General features: G+C 51.3%; 1 protein-coding gene across 2 annotated transcripts in view; it reads right to left on the reverse strand.

Annotated features, from left to right (window-relative positions):
- Positions 1-459: 459 nt before the first annotated feature.
- The window catches only part of SCAMP2 (secretory carrier membrane protein 2), a 29,812-nt gene continuing 11,657 nt past the window's right edge, over positions 460-18,614 (reverse strand). The window contains exons 2-10 of one of the 2 annotated variants that reach the window (XM_066341841.1): positions 11,240-11,308; positions 10,736-10,834; positions 9,971-10,099; positions 8,666-8,783; positions 7,675-7,803; positions 6,860-7,019; positions 5,079-5,180; positions 1,329-1,446; positions 460-1,125 (exon numbers count right to left, since the gene is read on the reverse strand). In XM_066341841.1, coding sequence (XP_066197938.1) covers positions 991-1,125; positions 1,329-1,446; positions 5,079-5,180; positions 6,860-7,019; positions 7,675-7,803; positions 8,666-8,783; positions 9,971-10,099; positions 10,736-10,834; positions 11,240-11,308 — 1,059 coding nt within the window. In that variant the 3' untranslated portion in view covers positions 460-990. The remainder of the gene's footprint in view (positions 1,126-1,328; positions 1,447-5,078; positions 5,181-6,859; positions 7,020-7,674; positions 7,804-8,665; positions 8,784-9,970; positions 10,100-10,735; positions 10,835-11,239; positions 11,309-18,614) is intronic. The other variant, XM_066341840.1, reaches the window with a different exon arrangement.

The following is an 18,614-nucleotide window of genomic DNA, read 5'->3' on the forward strand; positions in this document are numbered from 1 at the left end:
AAAGGATACAGTTCTAGAATGACTCACCCCACCCTTCCTAGAGTCACACAAGCTAGATATTGCTGACATGGGGGGAAGAGTGCAACTGTCCCCCAGGAGAAGAGGAAATCAGAACAATCGGACAAACAACCCACACCAGGACAGGAATACCTCTCTCCCCCTCCTAGAAGACAGCTAATGTTTGGGCAGGACAACTTGGGGTTGTCTTCTGTCCCTCCCCATTCCCAGACCCCAGTCAACCCCGATGCACATTCAGTAAGTCTAAAGAGGGGAGGCCTCAGGGAGGGTCCCAGATGACATGGAGCTCTGCCCACACCAGGAAGGTGCAGAGGGCCCCAAGGGCTATGAATCTGTGAGAAACACGAGGCAGGGAAGAGGCTGAGGAACCAGGGCAGAGGCTGGAAGCCTGTAGACCTGGCCAGAGTGATACAGAGACAGAGCTGCCCACCAGCCCAGATCACAGCTCATCTACAGGGGAGCCCTTGGGACGTCATCCCAGCCCAGCAGGAAGGGCAGGTGGGACTGTGTAAGCCATAGGCTGGGTTTGTGAAGCCAGATTCAGGCCAGGCTGCTGGGGGAGGAGTGAGGCCCAGGCTCCAGGCAGAAATATGACTTCAGCTGGAGTGGGCCCAGGTCAGCAGGGGATTCCAAGTGTGTACATGTGTACATGCGTGTGTGAGTGTGGGTGTAGGGGGAAGAGAACTTCAGTCCCACTGCTTCCAGAGAGACAAAAGAATCCTACCAAACCACCCCCAGAAAAGAAAAGACAGCTTTGTTTTTTCCCTTTTCTCTTCTGTAAAAAAAGCCCTTGCCCCGCCCTGCCCTTCCCTTGGGTAGAAGGGAGAGCTGGTTGCTGAGGAAGGAAAAGGAGCCACAGCTAGACCATCCCTGGCTTGTGCCAGGCACAAGCACCGCATAAGGCATCCACAGAAAGTGCAGCTCAGAAGGCAGGCACGAGAAAAGGCTGGGCTAGAGGGAGGACAGCCAGGACTAATTCCCCTGGAAGGCTCCTTGGGCAGCAGATGAGGCAGCACTGCGGAAGGTCCTGCTGCTGAAGATGCCCTGGGAGAATTCCTCTTGGGCCTGCTGGAAGCTGGCCCCTGTCCGGCGGTACAGGGAGTGCACCTGTGGGAAAAGGCTGAGTGAGAGGGGCCCATCCTGTGGGCCAGCAGGGAACCCAAGCCTGCCTGACCTACCACTGCCCCTGGGCCTCTGGGGACTCAGGAAGCCCAACAGCTATAGTGATGAACATAACATACCCAGGGTGAAGGCAGGAGAAAGGAGCCTGCTTTCCCCAGCTTGCTATTGGCCCAGCACCCACCACTCACCCGCTTCAGGAGGAAGAGGGAGAGCACGGCACAGAGGGTAAAAAAGCCAGCCACTACCATCATGATGATCGACACAGCCAAGTTCTTTTCCAGCGTAGACAGGGCTGCAATCCAACCGCTACAAAGGGAAGAGAAGGCCTGAGAGGGTGTAGTGGGGAGTGGGCCCCAGAGGTCCCCCATGAGGGGTTTTCCAAGTATCTGCTGTTGTGCTGACCACCACCTAGGCTGGTAAGCACCCCCACTGCTCACATGAAATCTTTGGGTCATGTGAGGTCTGGGGGGATGTGGCTGCTGCCCTCACAGTCGGGAGTAGCACTGGATAGGGCCTTTACCTGCTGCTTTGGGAGTTGGAGAGACATGGAAAGCCTGCTACTCACTCCTGAGGGCCCACTATCTAGAAAGGAGAACTACTGGCCAGCCCACTGCACTCAGCTCCTCCCAGTGGCGCCAGGACAGCCCCCTCTGCCTCCAGTCAGTCATGTCTCCTGAGCCCCAGCTTCATCATCTATAAAAGGAGATATCCTCACACTTTATGAGTTAAAAACTTACTAGAAAGCTACAGTTATCAAAACAGTGTGGCTCCTGCAGGAAGACAGACATATGCGAAATATAAATCAATGGAAGAGAAGAGTCCAGAAACAAACCCACACAACTGTTGTCAACAGGTTTTTACAAGTGTGCCAAGACCACTGAATGGGGAAAGAATGGTCTCCTCAACAAATGGTGGTGGGACAACTGGAGAGCCACATGCAAAACAATTAAGTCCAACATGTATTTCAACCATACACAAAAATTAATTCAAAATGTATCAACGACCTAATAATACAAACTCAAACTATAAAAGTCTTAGTAACTCTCCATGACCTTGGATTGGTAATAGTTCTTAAATAGGACACCCAAAGCACAACAAAAAAAGATAAATTGGACCTCATTAAAATTAAAAACTTTTGTACATCAAAGGGCACTATTGAGAATGACAAAACAGAATAGAAAAAATTTTGTAAATTACATTTGATAAGAATCTAGTGCCCTGCCTAACCAGGCGGTGGTGCAGTGGATAGAGTGTTGGACTGGGAGGCGGAGGACCCAAGTTTGAAACCTAAAGGTCGCTGGCTTGAGCGTGGGCTCATCTGGCTTGAGCATGGGCTGACCAGCTTAAGCGAGGGATCAAATACATGACTCCATGGTTGCTGGCTTGAGCAAGGCTCTGCTGTTGCCCCCCAGTCAAGGCACATATGAGAAAGCCGTCAATGAACAACTAAGGAGCTGCAACAAAGAATTGATGCTTCTCTTCTCTCTCCCTTCCTGTCTGTCTGTCCCCTCTCTGACTCGCTCTGTCTAAAAAAAAAAGAATCTAGTACCCAGAATATATAAAGAACTCAACAACAAAAAGAGCACCCAATTACTGAGTTCGCAAAGGACTTGAATAAACATTTCTCCAAATAACATATACAAATGGCCAACAAACACATAGGAGATGACCAATCAGGAAATGCCAGCCAAAAACCACAATGAGATACACCTCTAGGTTGGCTACAATAGAAAAAAGAAAGAGGTGGACAATAACAAATGGTGGCAAGGATATGAAGAAACTGGACCCCATACACACTGCTACTGGGAATGTAAAACAGCCACTATGGGAAACAAGTTGGCAATTCCTCAATAAATTACACAGAGAATTACCATGTGACCCAGCAGTTCCACTCCTAGATACAAACCCCAAATAACTGAAAACTGGTAGTCAAAAACTTGTACACAAATGTTTGCAGCAGCACTATTCACAACAGCAAAAAGATGGAAACAACCCCAGTCCCTATCAAATGATAGGTGGATAGACAAAATGCAGTACATCCAAACAATGGAATACTAGTTAGCCATAAAAAGGAATGGGGTACTTACTGATCCATACCACATGAACCACAAAAATATCATGTTCAGTTAAAGAAGCCAGACACAAATCCAGAGAAACAGAAAGTAGTTGAATAAGGTTGCTAGGGGCTCAGGGAAGGAGGGAGTAAAGAGTTACTGCTGAATGCCTGACTAGTGGTGGCACAGTGGATAGAGCGCCGACCCAGAGCACTGAAGTTCCTGGTTCAAAACCCCAAGGTCGCCAGCTTAAGTGCGGGGTCGCCACCTTGATGTGGGGTCATCAACATGATCCCAAGGCCACTGGTTTGAGCAAGGGGTCACTGCTCAGGTGGAGCCCTCGGTCAAGGTATGTATGACAAGCAATCAATGAACAACTAAAGTGCCTGACAAGGCAGTGGTGCAATGGATAGAGCATCGGACTGGGACATGGAGGACCCAAGTTTGAAACCCCGAGGTCACCAGCTTGAGAGCAGGTTCATCTGGTTTGAGCAAGGCTCACCCAAGATCACTGGCTTGAACAAGGGGTTGCTTGGTTTGCTGTAGCCCCCGCCCCCATCAAGGCACATATGAGAAAGCAATCAATGAACAACTAAGGTGCCTCAATGAAGAGCTGATGATTGATGTTTCTCATCTCTCTCCCTTCCTGTCTGTCCCTCTCTCTGTCTCTGTTACAAAAAAAAAAAAACCCAATAAAAACTAAAGTGACTCAACTATGAGTTGATGTTTCTCATAAAAAAAATAGAGTTTCCTTTTGGGGTGATAAAATGTGCTGGAACTAGACAGTGGTAATGACTGTACAACACTGAAAATTTACTACATGCCATTGAAGTGTACACTTTTTAAATTTGAACTGTACACTTTAAAATGATTTCAGTGATACACAAAATGCTTTATGTTGTGTGCATTTTACAGTCAAAAGGGGGTGTGATGAGAGGAGAAAGGCGCTGAGAGGCTGAAGGCTGCAGAGCTCAGCAAGGCAAATCTCCGCAGGGCGGTGGGGGCGGGGCCACCCATGACATCAAGCCTCTGACTCTGCCGTCCAGGGTGCAAACAGCAGTTAATCACAGCCTTCCTACCAGCATCTCATTTAAGGTAATAAGTAATGAAACTGGGTCACCAAACAAAGAGAAAAGGGGCCAAATTATAAACAAGATGAGAAAGAAGAGGGATGGTGGGAGGGCAGCACACACTTGGCTCTGAGGTGGAAGTCACTCAGCGCCCCCCCCCCCTCCGCCCAGCTCCACTAGAGATGGGACCAAAATAGTTCAGCCCTTGCAGGCTCAGGCTTCTAGCCAAGCCTGCCTGACCTTTCTGTAGTGTTCCCTGTGCACTGAGGCAGAAAGGAAGACATCGACCATCAGCTTTTCTTTCTGTGATTATTTTGAGTGGAGACTGCGACACCCAGGAAGCCATGCCAGCTAGGTGCTCAAAGACAGCAGAGGAATCGTCCAGAGAGGCGGGAGCTCCATCTCCCAAGGTCACAGGGCCTCTGCAAACAGTCACCACTCAGGGTTGCAAAGACCAGGCAGCCATCAGCAGCTGCCCAAAGCCAGGGGGTTGTCTGGAACCTGTGCTGGCAGCACCAACTTCTAGGAGGGTGTGGCAGGAAGAGGCTGCAGTCAATGCAGGACACAGCCCAGGTGCCTAAGAATTCAAGCCAAGTTCATCCACAACACCCCAGAAAGTGGTGAGCAAGGAAGACAGCAACTAGCTACTGGCGAAGAGCTAAAGAAGGGCGAAGGCAAACCCAGGCTGGCTGTTACCACTCCCCCTGCCGTGGTGAAAAGGAGTCACCTGCAGGGCTCTTGGTCTGGTAATCAGGGTGAGAGGCTGAGCTGAGCCTCCAAAGCATCATTCTCTCGGTACTGCCCCACATCTCACCTGTCCCCCAGGCTAGGGATGCCGATCAACTGGATGACATAGATCCCTATTTGACAAAAAAATACAAGGAAGAACACGAAGAAGCTGAAAGAGTTGTCGGACCTGTGGAGAGAGGGAAACCAGGAGTCATAGAGGGCTTTGGATTCGTTTCTCGGAGTTCTCACATGGGGTGATGTTTCCTCCTCACTGGAGCCAGAGGCAGGAGAGCAGACAGAGCTATCTGGACACACACAGACACCCACCATAATCAAAGGGTTTGTCTTTCACTGCCTTCCAATTTAAGAGGTCAATGCTTGACCCCTTCTTCAAAGAGCTATTAATGTTGCTTACCCAAAGGACAATATAAGGAGTTTAACAGTCCAATTTCTGGAGTATATATCTGCATTTCATAACAGGAAAAAAAACTAAGCTAACAGTATAACTCCTAATAACAAAACTGTCGACCTCACTGGCAGAAAAGGTTTTTGGGTAGTAGAAAATTCTAGACAGGCCTGACCTGTGGTGGCGCAGTGGATAAAGCACCGACCTGGAAATGCTGAGGTCACCGGTTCGAAACCCTGGGCTTGCCTGGTCAAGGCACATATGGGAGTTGATGCTTCCTGCTCCTCCCTCCCTTCTCTCTCTCCTCTCTCGCTCCCCCTCTCTCTCTCCTTTCTAAAATGAATAAATAAATAAAAATATTTTAAAAAAAAAAAGAAAAGAAAATTCTAGACAAAACTGGTGTTTCGAGTACCTCCATTTCCATGTCCTTGAGGGCTAGAGTACAGTGAGGGTTCAGGTCCCACCTGCTGAGTGCATTGGGGGTTCAGCCCCTGCCCCACTCTGCTCCCAGCCCTGACAGTGTCAGCTCTGTGAAGTGGACCTACTGAAGTCCACAGTATATGCTCTATGTCACCCAGTCAGCAATGCTTGACACAGGGGGAAAGGGGTGTGAGTAAGCATGGACACAAGCCAGTAAGAGTGTATCTCAGAGTCTGACTCTATTATAGAAGCACACCCCAGTTTTTTGTTTTGTTTTTAACATTTATTTATTGATATCAAAAAGAGAAAGGCAGAGAGAGACAGAAATGCTGACCCATCCATGTGCCCACCGCTGACTCCTGTGTGTGTGCCCTGACTGGGGATCAAACCGGCAGCCTTGGTGCATCAGGACGATGCCCCAGCCAACCAAGCCACCCAGCCAGGGCATAGAGCAGAGAGTTCAACATTTTTCATCTCATGGCACACATACACTAATGACTAAAATTCTGCAGCACACCAAAAAAATATATTTTTTGCTGATCTGACAAAAAAAAGGTGTAATTTTGACTCATTCACATCAGACAGCTGTTGTGATTTTTTTTATTTGAAAGTCTAAGGAAAAAGAGATCAGTGCCCCTGACTAAACAGTAAGATATTGCATGTTTTAAAAGTCCTTGTGGCACAGGGTTGAAAATTGGTGCCCCAGAGCCTTGGAAGGGAGCTACAGAAGCCCCCTTCCTCTGCCGGATGCCCAATGACTGCAGTCCTCCTGCGCCAACAGATTGGAGCAGAAGGGCCAGCAATCTCCCATTCCCTTCCCTCAATCTCCTGTCTGAAGGGCAGGGTCCAGAGCAGACCTCAGGTACCACTGAGGAAGGAAATGGCTCCAGATCCCTGCCAACTCTGGCTGTGGGTGGGAAGGGGAAGTGAATTTCCATTTTATTCTGCTTGAACTGAAATGGGGCCCTAGGGTTCATGGCTCTTGGCCTGCTACCTGGGATGCCAGCTGTACACTTCCCCCTTGCCCCATCCTCACCCACCTGAAGGCTTTATAGATGGGTCGGTACCAACAGAGGAAGGCACAGGGGGTGAAGATCACGAACCACAGGATCGAGAGACCAAAGTCCACTCCTTTGCTGCTGTCGATTAAGAACCAGGCCAGGCAGGCAAGCAGATTCAGAAACAGAGTCACTGAATGCACTACGGAGAAGACAAACACGGGCTAGTGCCAAGGTGGCTAAAGGACTTCTGGACAGGGCAAACCACACCCTGGAAAAGACATGAATGAGGTCCATGCTGTCAAGACCTGTACCCAGGCAGGGCTGCCTCCTATCCTTGACTTTTTAGGACCCCCAAACCAGGGACCAAACCAAGTTTGTAAGAGGTGATGGGACAGCCTGGGTATCTGAGGGGTGGCGGTGGAGAATAGACCCTAGACCTGATCCTTGGGGAATGGAGTATTTTTCTAAGCAACTCTTTCCCTGGCCCTGGATGGCCCACAGGGAGCAACAGGGAGTCTCATCCACACTCCAGGAGCCCAGGGGTCTGTGACGAGGGGAGGCCTTCACCTATGAAGGACTGTTCATGCAGTGACCACAGGAACTCAGAAGCCCGCAGCCAGTCCCACTCCACCGATGCATGGTCTAGACTGGCCTTGAGGGGAGGTTCCCAGGACAGGAAGTGACTTTGGAGGGCCAATTATGTGGACAGACGGTCCCCCAGGAAGCCCAACCAGCACCAATGAAAGTCGATGAAGGCTGGACTGTGCCAGGGAGGAGTGGCCAGAGCACCCATAAGGTTCTCAAGACAAAGCCCGTTGCAGTCTTGAGCTCAGAGGGGCTGGGGCTGGACTCACACATCCAGAGATAGTAGAGCATCTTGCATATCCGCTGGTAGTCAGCAGGAATCTCTGTGGAGAAGTCCTGGTAGAAGCAGGGCTTGACAGGGCACCAGAAGGGCAGGGGCGGCCAATTGTTCTCTCTCACTGTGCAGAAAGAGATGGTGAGGTGAGGCCCAGCTCTGGCAGCAGCACAGTGCAATGTGCGTGCCAACCCAGGGTAGGGGCCACACCAGGGTTCCCAGAGGGGCTCCAGCAAGCGGGCTCACGATTCTCATGGGTGTACAGTGGGGACAAAAAAGGACAATGGGACATAAGTGCCCACAAACTCAGTCCCAGACAACAAACCTCAGATGCACTGGGAAACACAGAGCTAAACAGCTTAAGTGATTTTTTTTTTTTTTTTTTTTTTTACAGAGACAGAGAGAGAGTCAGAGAGAAGGAGAGATAGGGACAGACAGACAGGAACACAGAGAGATGAGAAGCATCAGTCATCAGTTTTTCGTTGCAACACCTTAGTTGTTCATTGATTGCTTTCTCATATGTGCCTTGACTGTGGGGCTACAGCAGACCGAGTAACCCCTTGCTCAAGCAAGTGACCTTGGGTCCCAGCTGGTGAGCTTTGCTCAAACCAGATGAGCCCACGCTCAAGCTGGCGTCCTCAGGGTCTCAAACCTGGGTCCTCCGTATCCCAGTCCGACGCTCTATCCACTGCACCACCGCCTGGTCAGGCACCGAAGTGATTTTTTTTTAAACTGCCCATAAGCAAGGAATCGTAGACCAGTGCCCCCACTCTATCAAAAACACTTAGAGCTGAGAAGAACACAGAAATAATGTATACCCATTAAGGTTACACTACAGGTCTCCTGACTTGCACCCTACTTCCCTCCCCAGGACCAGCACCATTCTAAGGTGACCTAAGCAAACGCCAGAGACTGCCCAGGAACAAGCAGGCAGAGGCAGCTCCCTGCACCAGGCTGGGCAACCAGGGCCCCGCGTGGCCTCTCACTGTGTAAGTTGGCCGCAGTGTTCTGCAGCTCCCGCTCCTTGCGTTCCAGCTCGGCTGCTTTCCTGTCCAGCTCTTCCTGCTGCCGGAGCAGGCTGGCCTGGGCTGCAGAGGCCACCGCCTGGAGCGAAAAGAAAGTGAGACAGAGGGACAGTGCTGGCCTGACAGGAAGTCACAGTGCCTGTGCCCCACGCAAGGAGAGCCAGTTAGGAATCCCAGAGGCCATCCCACCCCCAGTATATTGTGTACCTGAGACCATCACAGGGAGGCCAAGGTTACCTGTCCCCTACTGCCCTTACAATACCTTTGGCCCCTTCACCATTATCAGGTCTCTCCTCTCCCCTTCATTCTGAAGCTTGAGATAGAGAAACACCCCCCATACTTCAGGCCAAGTTCAGTGATGCTGACCTTTGGGGCGACAGCAAATGGTGAAAGGCCTCACAAGAGGCTGCCCTACAGCCAGAAACCCAGAGACCCCAGTCTTACTTGAATAGCCTGGATGTGTCTGTAGGCACACAGTGCAAACATGCTAGAGTGCGTGGGCAGGGAAGGCGCTTGAGGCCATCCTGTGTATACCTGGAGCCTGAGTGATGCACATTCAAGCACCTCCCCCTGTTCCACTCCCAGGAACTGCCCCTGAGGTCCACCTGAGCTGTGACTGGCTATACTCCAGATAGCTTCTTTGGGTGTGGTCCTGCTCTACCTGGCTTTCATGGAGTCCAAGCTTTATCCCCTGTCCAGGGAGAGCAGGGCCTCTGAGTGAAGCAGCTAGGAGATTCCACATGAGGCTGAGCAGAGCTGGACCCAGAGCTCCAGCTCACAGCCCTGCTCCTGCTGGTGTCGCTGCTGCCGGGCCCAGTCCCGCCTGAAGTCCATAGTCCTTCTCAGGGAGCCAATACCAAACCTGTCATAGCACAGTATGACATGTACATAGATGTATGTTCTCTCCCCCCAAAAATGAGGTCTCTAAAAAGCTAAGGTATCTTCCGAAGGTAAATTTTGGGTATTAGAGGTAGAAGCATGACCAGACTTGACCACAGGGAGAGTCTGAGCCTATTTCCCGAAGTCTGTGACTTCAAATGAGCAGGTCCCAGGACCCACCACCCAGCTAAACTGGCCTCAGGGTATTGGCTCATAGGATCCCAGGGCCGTGGCTGGGCCCAGGGGCCCAGGGTTTCATGCAGGGACAGCACTTTCAGAGTAAGTACGCCAGACGGGAGCAGCATGGGGCCCACTAGAGTCCAAAGTCTAGCGTGGGCAGATTCCAGCCAACATGCTCTCACTCACGCTCACCTATACTTGGCCTACCTTTGGAAGCTTTGGCATGTAGCTGTCTCTGAGAATACTATCTCCTCCTAGGAGCATCTGCCTCTCTGAGAGCTCACTCACTGCCAGGAATCTGGTAGGCAGGAACTTGCTGGCCTGTCTAAGCAGAAACTGCAACATACAACTCCATTGTGGGCCATGCTCAGCAGGAGCAGTGAGGAGTGAGGGGGTGGAGAGCTGGGCACTAAGCAGACAAGACTCACAGTGTTTGGTGAAGGGACAAAGGAAAACAGGAAGGAAGACAGGAATAAATGAGGTTAGGAAAAAAAGATCTGGCCCCCAAGTCAGAGAGAACACACTCAAGGCCCCAGAAGCATCTGGAATGGGATGACAGGCAATGCTGCCTGGTGAGTGGGGCAGCATTTGGTGCTGGCAGTGGGGCAGGGGGTGAGGACATAGGAGAGTAGACCTTCTACCAGGCGTCCCCAAACTACGGCCCGCGGGTCGCATGTGGCCCCCTGAGGCCATTTATCCGGCCCCCCACCGCACTTCCGGAAGGGCCACCTCTTTCACTGGTGGTCAGTGAGAGGAGCACTGTATGTGGCGGCCCTCCAACGGTCTGAGGGACAGTGAACTGGCCCTCTGTGTAAAAAGTTTGGGGACCCCTGCTCTACACGGAAGTGACCAACTCCAAAGAGGTGATCAACAGGTCCCTTGAGAAGAAGCCAGGAATGAGGCCCCACAGCCTTGATCTCAGGACTTGCCCTTTCTGAAAAAGAAGCAGAAGGATCCTCTGTCAGCTGTTACCTGGGGGGTTGGCTGGGTTGGCTCCACTGAGGGCTGGAGAACCGCCGGCTGTGAGGGCCCAGGGAACTGGGTGACAGGAACTGTTGTGGCTGCATTTGTCTGCATGGGACAGATCAGGAGTGAGATGAATGGGACTCCACTCATTGGGGAGCAAACTTGCAGCAGGATAAGCAGTGCCCCTGCCTTTGAGGAGTGCTCCCTCCAGGCTGCCTTCCGCACCTTCTCAGCAAGCCTCAGGCTCTGGACAGTGTGAGGCCTAGCCCAGCACCTGACCTTTCGGGATCCTCGCGCTGCCCTGACCTCTTCAGGGTGTGCCCAGATCAGGGACCCCAAGGGGAGAACTGGTGGCTTTCTCATCTTCCCCCACCCTCAAACTCCCATTAAGATTGTTCCTTTGAGGAATGCAGCTGGTCACAGCACCCTGTTTGCCAAGGCTCCTTGCCCCAGAGACCCCAGCAACATGCCTAGGACCCAGGGGCTCAGAAAGAGGACATAATCACCAACCTCTGAGAAGGGGTTGAATTCAGCCAGGCCACTTTGTGGGGCATTGGTCAGCTGGGTCACAGAGGGATCCTGAGGAGAAAAAGAGCCATGAGATGCTGAGAAGAGAGTAACTTGGTGAGGTGGCGGGGAGGGGGGGATGGGGACAGCACCCCCTCAGGGCCAGCAGACAATCCCCACAATACTCAGCTAAAGTGAGGCTGTGGTGCCCAGCCCCTGCCACACAGAGCTGCAATACTTTTCCCTTTCTGGAGAAGGAGGGGTACAGCCCGGGTGACTTCCCACAAGACATACAAAGCAAGCTTTACATGCTGAGGCCAGAGGACAGCACTGCACGTGGCCAGTGTCCCTTATCGATGTGCGACGATTCCCAGCACTCACTTCCAGAGTGGGTTCTGTGGTGAGGGTGAAGGTGAATGGACAGTATGGGTGGAGACTTGACCTTTCTGTACTGTTTTATATACTACTTTATTACTCTTTATTTTTTAAAGGACAGCTCAAGGTTCTAGAACAAAAACACGCTGCTGGCGCCAGTGCTGGTTTGAATACATCAGCCGTACTTACTAGGAACGAAGAGACAAACAGGCTCAGATAAAAAGCCAGGAAAATGTTCTTGGTTCTTCTTTTTCTAGATTCTTTTTTTTTTTAAAGTGAGAGGAGGAGAGATAGTGGGACAGACTTTACACATGTACCCTGACCGGGATCTACCCAGCAACCTCTCTCTGGGGCCAGTGCTCATGCTCAAATCAACCAAGCTATTTTTAGCACCTGAGGCTGATGCTCCAATGAGCTATCCTCAACACTTGGGGCCAATACTCCTTAACCAATTAAGTCACTGGCTGCAGGAGGGGAAGAGAGAGAGAGAGGAAGAGAGAAGCAGATGGTCACTTCTCACATGTGCCCTGACCAGAAATTGAACCAGGGACATCCACATGCCAGGTCAATGCTCCATCCACTAAGCCAACCAGCCACGGTCTCTAGATTCTTTTAAGATATAAACATGTCCTCAGAACATAGCTTATCCTAAGTATTTTATTTTATTTTTTATTTTATTTTATTTTATTTTATTGCTAGAGAGACAGGAAGAGAGATGAGACGCATCAACTCGTAGTTGCATTACTTTAGTTGTTCACTGATTGCTTCTCATTTGTGCCTTGCAGGGGGCTTGAGCCAAGTCAGTGACCCCCCTGCTCAAGTCAGTGACCTTGGGCTTTAAGCCAACGACCTTTGGGCTCAAGCCAATGACCATGGGGTCATGCCTATGATACCATGCTCAAGCCAGTGGCCCCACACTCAAGCTGGTGAGCCTGCACTCAAATCGGATGAGCCTGTGCTCAAGCCAGTGACCTTGAGGTTTCAAACTTGGGACCTCAGCTTCCCAGGTTGATGCTCTATCCACTGCACCACCACCGGTCAGGCCTTGTCCTAAGTTTTTTAATCTTCCTTTTCCCATCTGATCTCTGCTGAGGCCAGCCCTTTCCCGCCTAGGGCCTGCACAAGGCTCCCCACAGCCCTCCTCACCCAAGCAGCCTCCCTACCGGCCTGAAGCCAACCTGTCATCGTGCTGTTGCCCAGCAGAGCTCCTATCCACCTCTCCCCAGACATACAGACAGGATCAGGTCTAGTACAGCGGCAGTGGCCCGGCTCTGGAGGAACAGCTGTGGGAGTAGCAGACTGCCACTGGACCTGCCAAGGCCCCGTGACAAGCCTCACTGAGGCTCACTGCCCGCACACCTAACCCTCCCCGCCACTACTCATTCAGATGCACCTGTCCTCTGGCACAGCCTCATCTCCACCAGGAAGCCTCCATAGGTTGTTTTTTTTAAACACAGTGTTAACACTAACTAGATTCACTTTTTTCTATATGGGAAATGGACACTCACCATGGTGCAGTACCTGTCCTAGGTCTCAAGATGGAAGCTAGCTCCCTATTCTAGACATTTATAGACCTCAGGGTCACACGGAAGGTGTTCTCTAACCTTCTCACAGGTAACTGTGTGATACCCCCTTTGACCCCTCCCCCCCAATGCCTTCCCACCTGAGCTACTAGTTCCTAGAAGGCAAGGCTGTGTCCAACCTGCCCCAGGCCTAATCCAGAGCTGGGCACTCTGCCCCAGCTCCCTCCTTGTCTCTGGTGGGACCTCACCCTCTGTATCTCCATGTGACCTCTTCTGTAAAGACACAGTGTAGCCTGTCTTTTCTGCTGGACACTGTCCCTGCCTGGTACAACTTGGACAATGTGACAAGGTAAGGTTCAGGAGGCCACATGGAGCTGGAGGCATTGGCCTTGAGGATACTTTTTTGGCTGAATGACTAGCAGATTTCTCTCTGAATTATTAGGCTGGCTTCCCTCAGGAAAGATTCAGGACTCAGCATCAGTTCCCCTTTGACAGCAGAAACCAAGCCACAGCACAGTGAGGAAGCTAAAGTCACTGAAATTGTACCCACCATCCAAGGAACTGGTTCCTCAAGTCTGACCCACTATAGGACAGAAAACAGGACAGGGACTCGGCTCTGGTGGCAGTTTCAGGTACTGGCATACACAACTGCCAGAGGTCCCTGTGTTTAGTGTGCAGCTTCAGTCTCATGAAGAGATGTTATCTCCCTCACCAAGGTCAGCCAAACTAGGATTCTGGGGGGATGGGGGCTGACTGCACTGTCCACACTGGTCCCCCTCTCCCCTTTTAAAATTTTTTTTTATTGATTTTAACTTATTGTGCTTACATAGATTCAGGTATCCCACCGAATATATCTATCTCCCCCCATGCTCCTCTTTTTTTTTGTATTTTTCTGAAGCTGGAAACGGGGAGAGACAGTCAGACAGACTCCGGCATGCGCCCGACTGGGATCCACCCGGCACGCCCACCAGGGGGCGACGCTCTGCCCACCAGGAGGCGATGCTCTGCCCCTCCGGGGCGTCGCTCTGTCGCGACCAGAGCCACTCTAGCGCCTGGGGCAGAGGCCAAGGAGCCATCCCCAGCGCCCGGGTCATCCTTGCTCCAATGGAGCTTTGGCTGCAGGAGGGGAAGAGAGAGACAGAGAGGAAGGAGGGGGTGGGGGTGGAGAAGCAAATGGGCGCTTCCCCTATGTGCCCTGGACGGGAATCGAACCCAGGTCCCCCGCACGCCAGGCCGACGCTCTACCGCTGAGCCAACCGGCCAGGGCCCCCATGCTCCTCTTGATACCCCCTTTGACCCCTCCCCCCAATGCCCTCCCCCCTTCCCTTCAGGATTTGCTGTCCTGCTTTGTATAACGCTGTATTATGTATATATAATTTCACTAATCTCTTTCCCTTCTCTGATCCCATTCTCTCCTCCCCTTTCCTTCTGACCGCTTAAACTCTGGTCCCTTTGCCCTGGCCGGTTGGCTCAGCAGTAGAGCGTCGGCCTAGCGTGCGGAGGACCCGGGTTCGATTCCGGCCAGGGCACACAGGAGAAGCGCCCATTTGCTTCTCCACCCCTCCGCCGCGCTTTCCTCTCTGTCTCTCTCTTCTCCTCCCGCAGCCAAGGCTCCATTGGAGCAAAGATGGCCCGGGCGCTGGGGATGGCTCTGTGGCCTCTGCCTCAGGCGCTAGAGTGGCTCTGGTCGCAACATGGCGACTGCCCAGGATGGGCAGAGCATCGCCCCCTGGTGGACAGAGCGTCACCCCTGGTGGGCGTGCCGGGTGGATCCCGGTCGGGCGCATGCGGGAGTCTGTCTTCTGACTGTCTCTCCCTGTTTCCAGCTTCAGAAAAATGAAAAAACAAACAAACAAACAAAAAAACCTCTGGTCCCTTTGATCCCACCTCTATCTCTATTCCATTTCTCAGTTCACACTGTTCATTAGATTCCTCATATGAGTGAGGTTATATGGTATTTTTCTTTCTCTGCCTGGCTTGTTTCACTTAGCATAATAGTTTCCAGGTCCATCCATGTTGTTGCAAAAGGTCAGATTTCTTTCTTTTTCATGGCCACATAGTATTCCATTGTGTATATGTACCACACTTTTTAATCCACTCTTCCACTGACGGACACTTGGGCTGTTTCCAGATCTTGACTATTGTAAACAATGCTGCAATAAACATGGGGGTGCATTTCTTGTTTTGAATCAGTGATTTGGTATTCTTAGGATAAAATAAAAGCCCTCTCCCTTTTTCTAAAACCTTAGAGACACCAGGCTCACCGTAACAAGTCCTGTCTCCACTAATAGGCAGTCAAGTCTGCAGCCAGGTGTCTAGTTCACACTCTGGCTCCCTAGCACTGGGGCAGAGCCTGTGTGGAGCAGCAGCTCAGGTAATGTCTGGGGTACATGCTGCATGCTGTGGGCCCAGTGCTTTCTCCAGGAGGCACCACTCATTGGCCAGGGCACAGAGAAGGAGACTCTTCCATCACAGTGGCAGCCCCAGGCTCTGAAGCACCTTGCCTAGGAAAAGGAGCCTGGAACACTCTGGTAGACATGGATACTTCCCATGTGAGGAGACCTGGGCTCCTTCTGAAACGTGGGCAGATTCAAGAAAAGCTGAGGCCTGGCGACAGAGGTAGAGATGACAGGGGCTGAGGAAGGCAGCTGGTGTTTCCTGAGTGTCTGCTGTGTGCCAGACTTATACACCAGGATGCTACTAGGAAAGCCTAGTCACCCCAGAACTGGCCACTGTGTCAAACCATCAGAAAAGAAGGTCGCACCAATCTTTCTCAACCTGGTTCATTGAAAGAATTAATCCACCTGACCTGTGGTGGCGCAGTGGGATAAAGCGTCGACCTGAACACAGAGGTTGCCAGTTCGAAACTTTGGGCTTGCCTGGTCAAGGCACATATGGGAGTTGATGCTTACTGCTCCTCCCCCTTCTCTCTCTCTCTCTCTTTCTCTCTCTCTCACTCCTCTCTCTCTAAAAATCAATAAATAAAAAATAAAAAGAAAGAAAGAATTAATCCCCACTACCCTAAGGCATCGCTGTCGGGAATGCCTCCTGTGCATCCTGAAACCGCCCTGGTTATATTCCCTTTTTTTTTTAAGATTTTTTTTTAATTAATTTTTTCGTGACAGAGACAGAGAGAGACAGATAGGGACAGACAGACAGGAAGGGAGAGAGAAGCATCCATTCTTTTTTGGGGCACCTTAATTGTTCATTGACTGCTCTCTCACATGTGCCTTGACTGGGGGGGCTACAGCAGACCGAGTGACCCCTTGCTCAAGCCAGCGACCTTGGGTCCAAGCTGGTGAGCCTTGCTCAAACCAGATGAGCCCGCGCTCAAGCTGGTGACCTCGGAGTCTCAAACCTGGGTCTTCCGCATCCCAGTCCGATGCTCCATCCACTGTGCCACCGCCTGGTCAGGCTATATTCCATTCTTGAGAGACCAGAGAAACAGCCACTGAAATCAGTACCTGTGTCCTGTGGCTCAGCTGAGGAGGCCTGGCTACAGAGGCCACACCTCCTCCTCCTTCTACCTCATGACTGCCTGCCTAGGACATAAGTCGCAGCAGGAGAAAGCCTCTGCTTAGAGTGGAAGCAGCCTGCCCAAGATCTCAGGGGCAGTGGCTGAGCCCCACTCTGAGCCCAGGTCTGTCTGTCTGCAAAAACACGCGGGGTGACCTTGAGAGGGAAAGGGCAGGTCTGCTGTTTTCAGCAGTGGCAAAGCGCCTGACAAACAGAAGGTGTGCATCAGTGTGCCACTGAACGCATGAGCCTTGCTCCGGAAGGACACGGACAAGGGCACCGTGAAGGACTAGGACAACTGCTTCTGCTCATGTCTTTATTCCGGGGCTTCAGAGAGGTCGTTCTTGGGGAATGCCCTTTGTAGGACATATGCAGAGTCTTGCGACAAAGGACCATACCTACGGGCCTGAACGAGGACCCTTGGCTTTTACTTTGTCAAAAATAAGGCGTCTACAGAGCAACCTTCTATTCCACTCACCACTCATCCGTGAACTTATAAGTGGGTCAGGTCATTATTTAAAAGGACAGTGAGAGCGAAGTTTCACCTACCGAAAAGTAACCTAAAACCCCATCAATGCCAAAGGCCCCAGACTGGGCTGATGCTCTTTACTGAATTCATAGCTGTAACGCCAGTAGCCGTGGCCATCATCACAGCCACCTGGCCTGTGCAGGTTCCCATTTAATTCGGACAGATGACAACAGAGCCAAGAACTGGTGGGCCATTTTCATTCCTGCTTGCAACCAGTGGGTGAGAAAATACACACGGCTGGAAAACATTTCCCTTTCCATTCAGGGCTCCCAAAGCCACTGACTTTCTCTGTTTTTTTCCTAGAATCAAGGGCCCAAAAGTCTCACTCAGTCCCCTCTGCGCACCTCCATTTTGGCTGCCTCTTCCCCTGCAACCACATGGGCTCTCTCCTCTGCAACAACGTGGTCTCTTTTTAAAAATTTTTCCAGGGAAAAGTCCCTCCTCCAGCATACATTAATATAAACAAGCCCCTTCCCAAGCATGAAGGCAATCAGCCGCCCCACATGGGCAGCGCCATTTCTAATAAAAGTGAACAAAACCAAACAACACAAATTCCACAAACGTATTTGCCCAACAATAACAAATAAAACATTCCTGAACCCAGTTATGTCATTCAGTTAACAGTCACAAACAGTGTGACCGACACACCAAGATGAACAAGGCAGCAGAGATACATATACAGGAACGCTGGGTAGGGTGAAGACAGGAGAGGGGAGAAGGGAGGCTGAGCTGGGCTCTGAGGAAGGCAGAGTTTCAAGAGGAGGGGGAGAAGGTGAGCAAAGGACCAGTGAGTAAGGCCCAACCCAGCTCTGGGGCAGGGGAGTACTTCGTTGCTACTGGGTGCAAGGGACCTGAGAGAAAAAAGGCAGTCAGGCTGGAGCTCTGCCAAGAGGGTGTTGGGGACTGCAAGCTGACAGGGTCCTTGCGGTTTAGATTTTTGGGGAACTGAGGTATGGAGGACTGGCAGTAAGCTGACATGCTGCCCAACCCCCCACCTCATTTGCTTGCTTAAGTTGCTAAAGGCTAAGTTTTTCCCCACACCTCCACATTAGCTGTGATGCTGGAGTGTTTCTATTCCTCCCATCCCCACTTGTTTGATTAAACTGCTAGAGGCAATTTACATGCCCTTCCTCTCACCCTTTGTTTTTTGGGGGTTTTTTTGTTTGTTTGTTTTTAATTCATTTTAGAAAGGAGTGGGGGAGAGAGAGGAGAGAGAGAAGGGGGAGAAGAGCAGGAAGCATCAACTCCCATATGTGCCTTGACCAGGCAAGCCCAGGGTTTCGAACAGGCAACCTCAGCATTTCCAGGTCGACGCTTTATCCACTGCGCAACCACAGGTCAGGCCCCTTTGTTTGTTTTGATGTTGGTTGATTTCAGGTATGGGGTGGGGGTTCTGCACTTGGGAAAATTCTTCAGTTGCCTTGGAGATGTGTGA

This window comes from Saccopteryx leptura, chromosome 6, assembly GCF_036850995.1.
Source record: "Saccopteryx leptura isolate mSacLep1 chromosome 6, mSacLep1_pri_phased_curated, whole genome shotgun sequence".
Taxonomy (NCBI): Eukaryota; Metazoa; Chordata; class Mammalia; order Chiroptera; family Emballonuridae; genus Saccopteryx; species Saccopteryx leptura.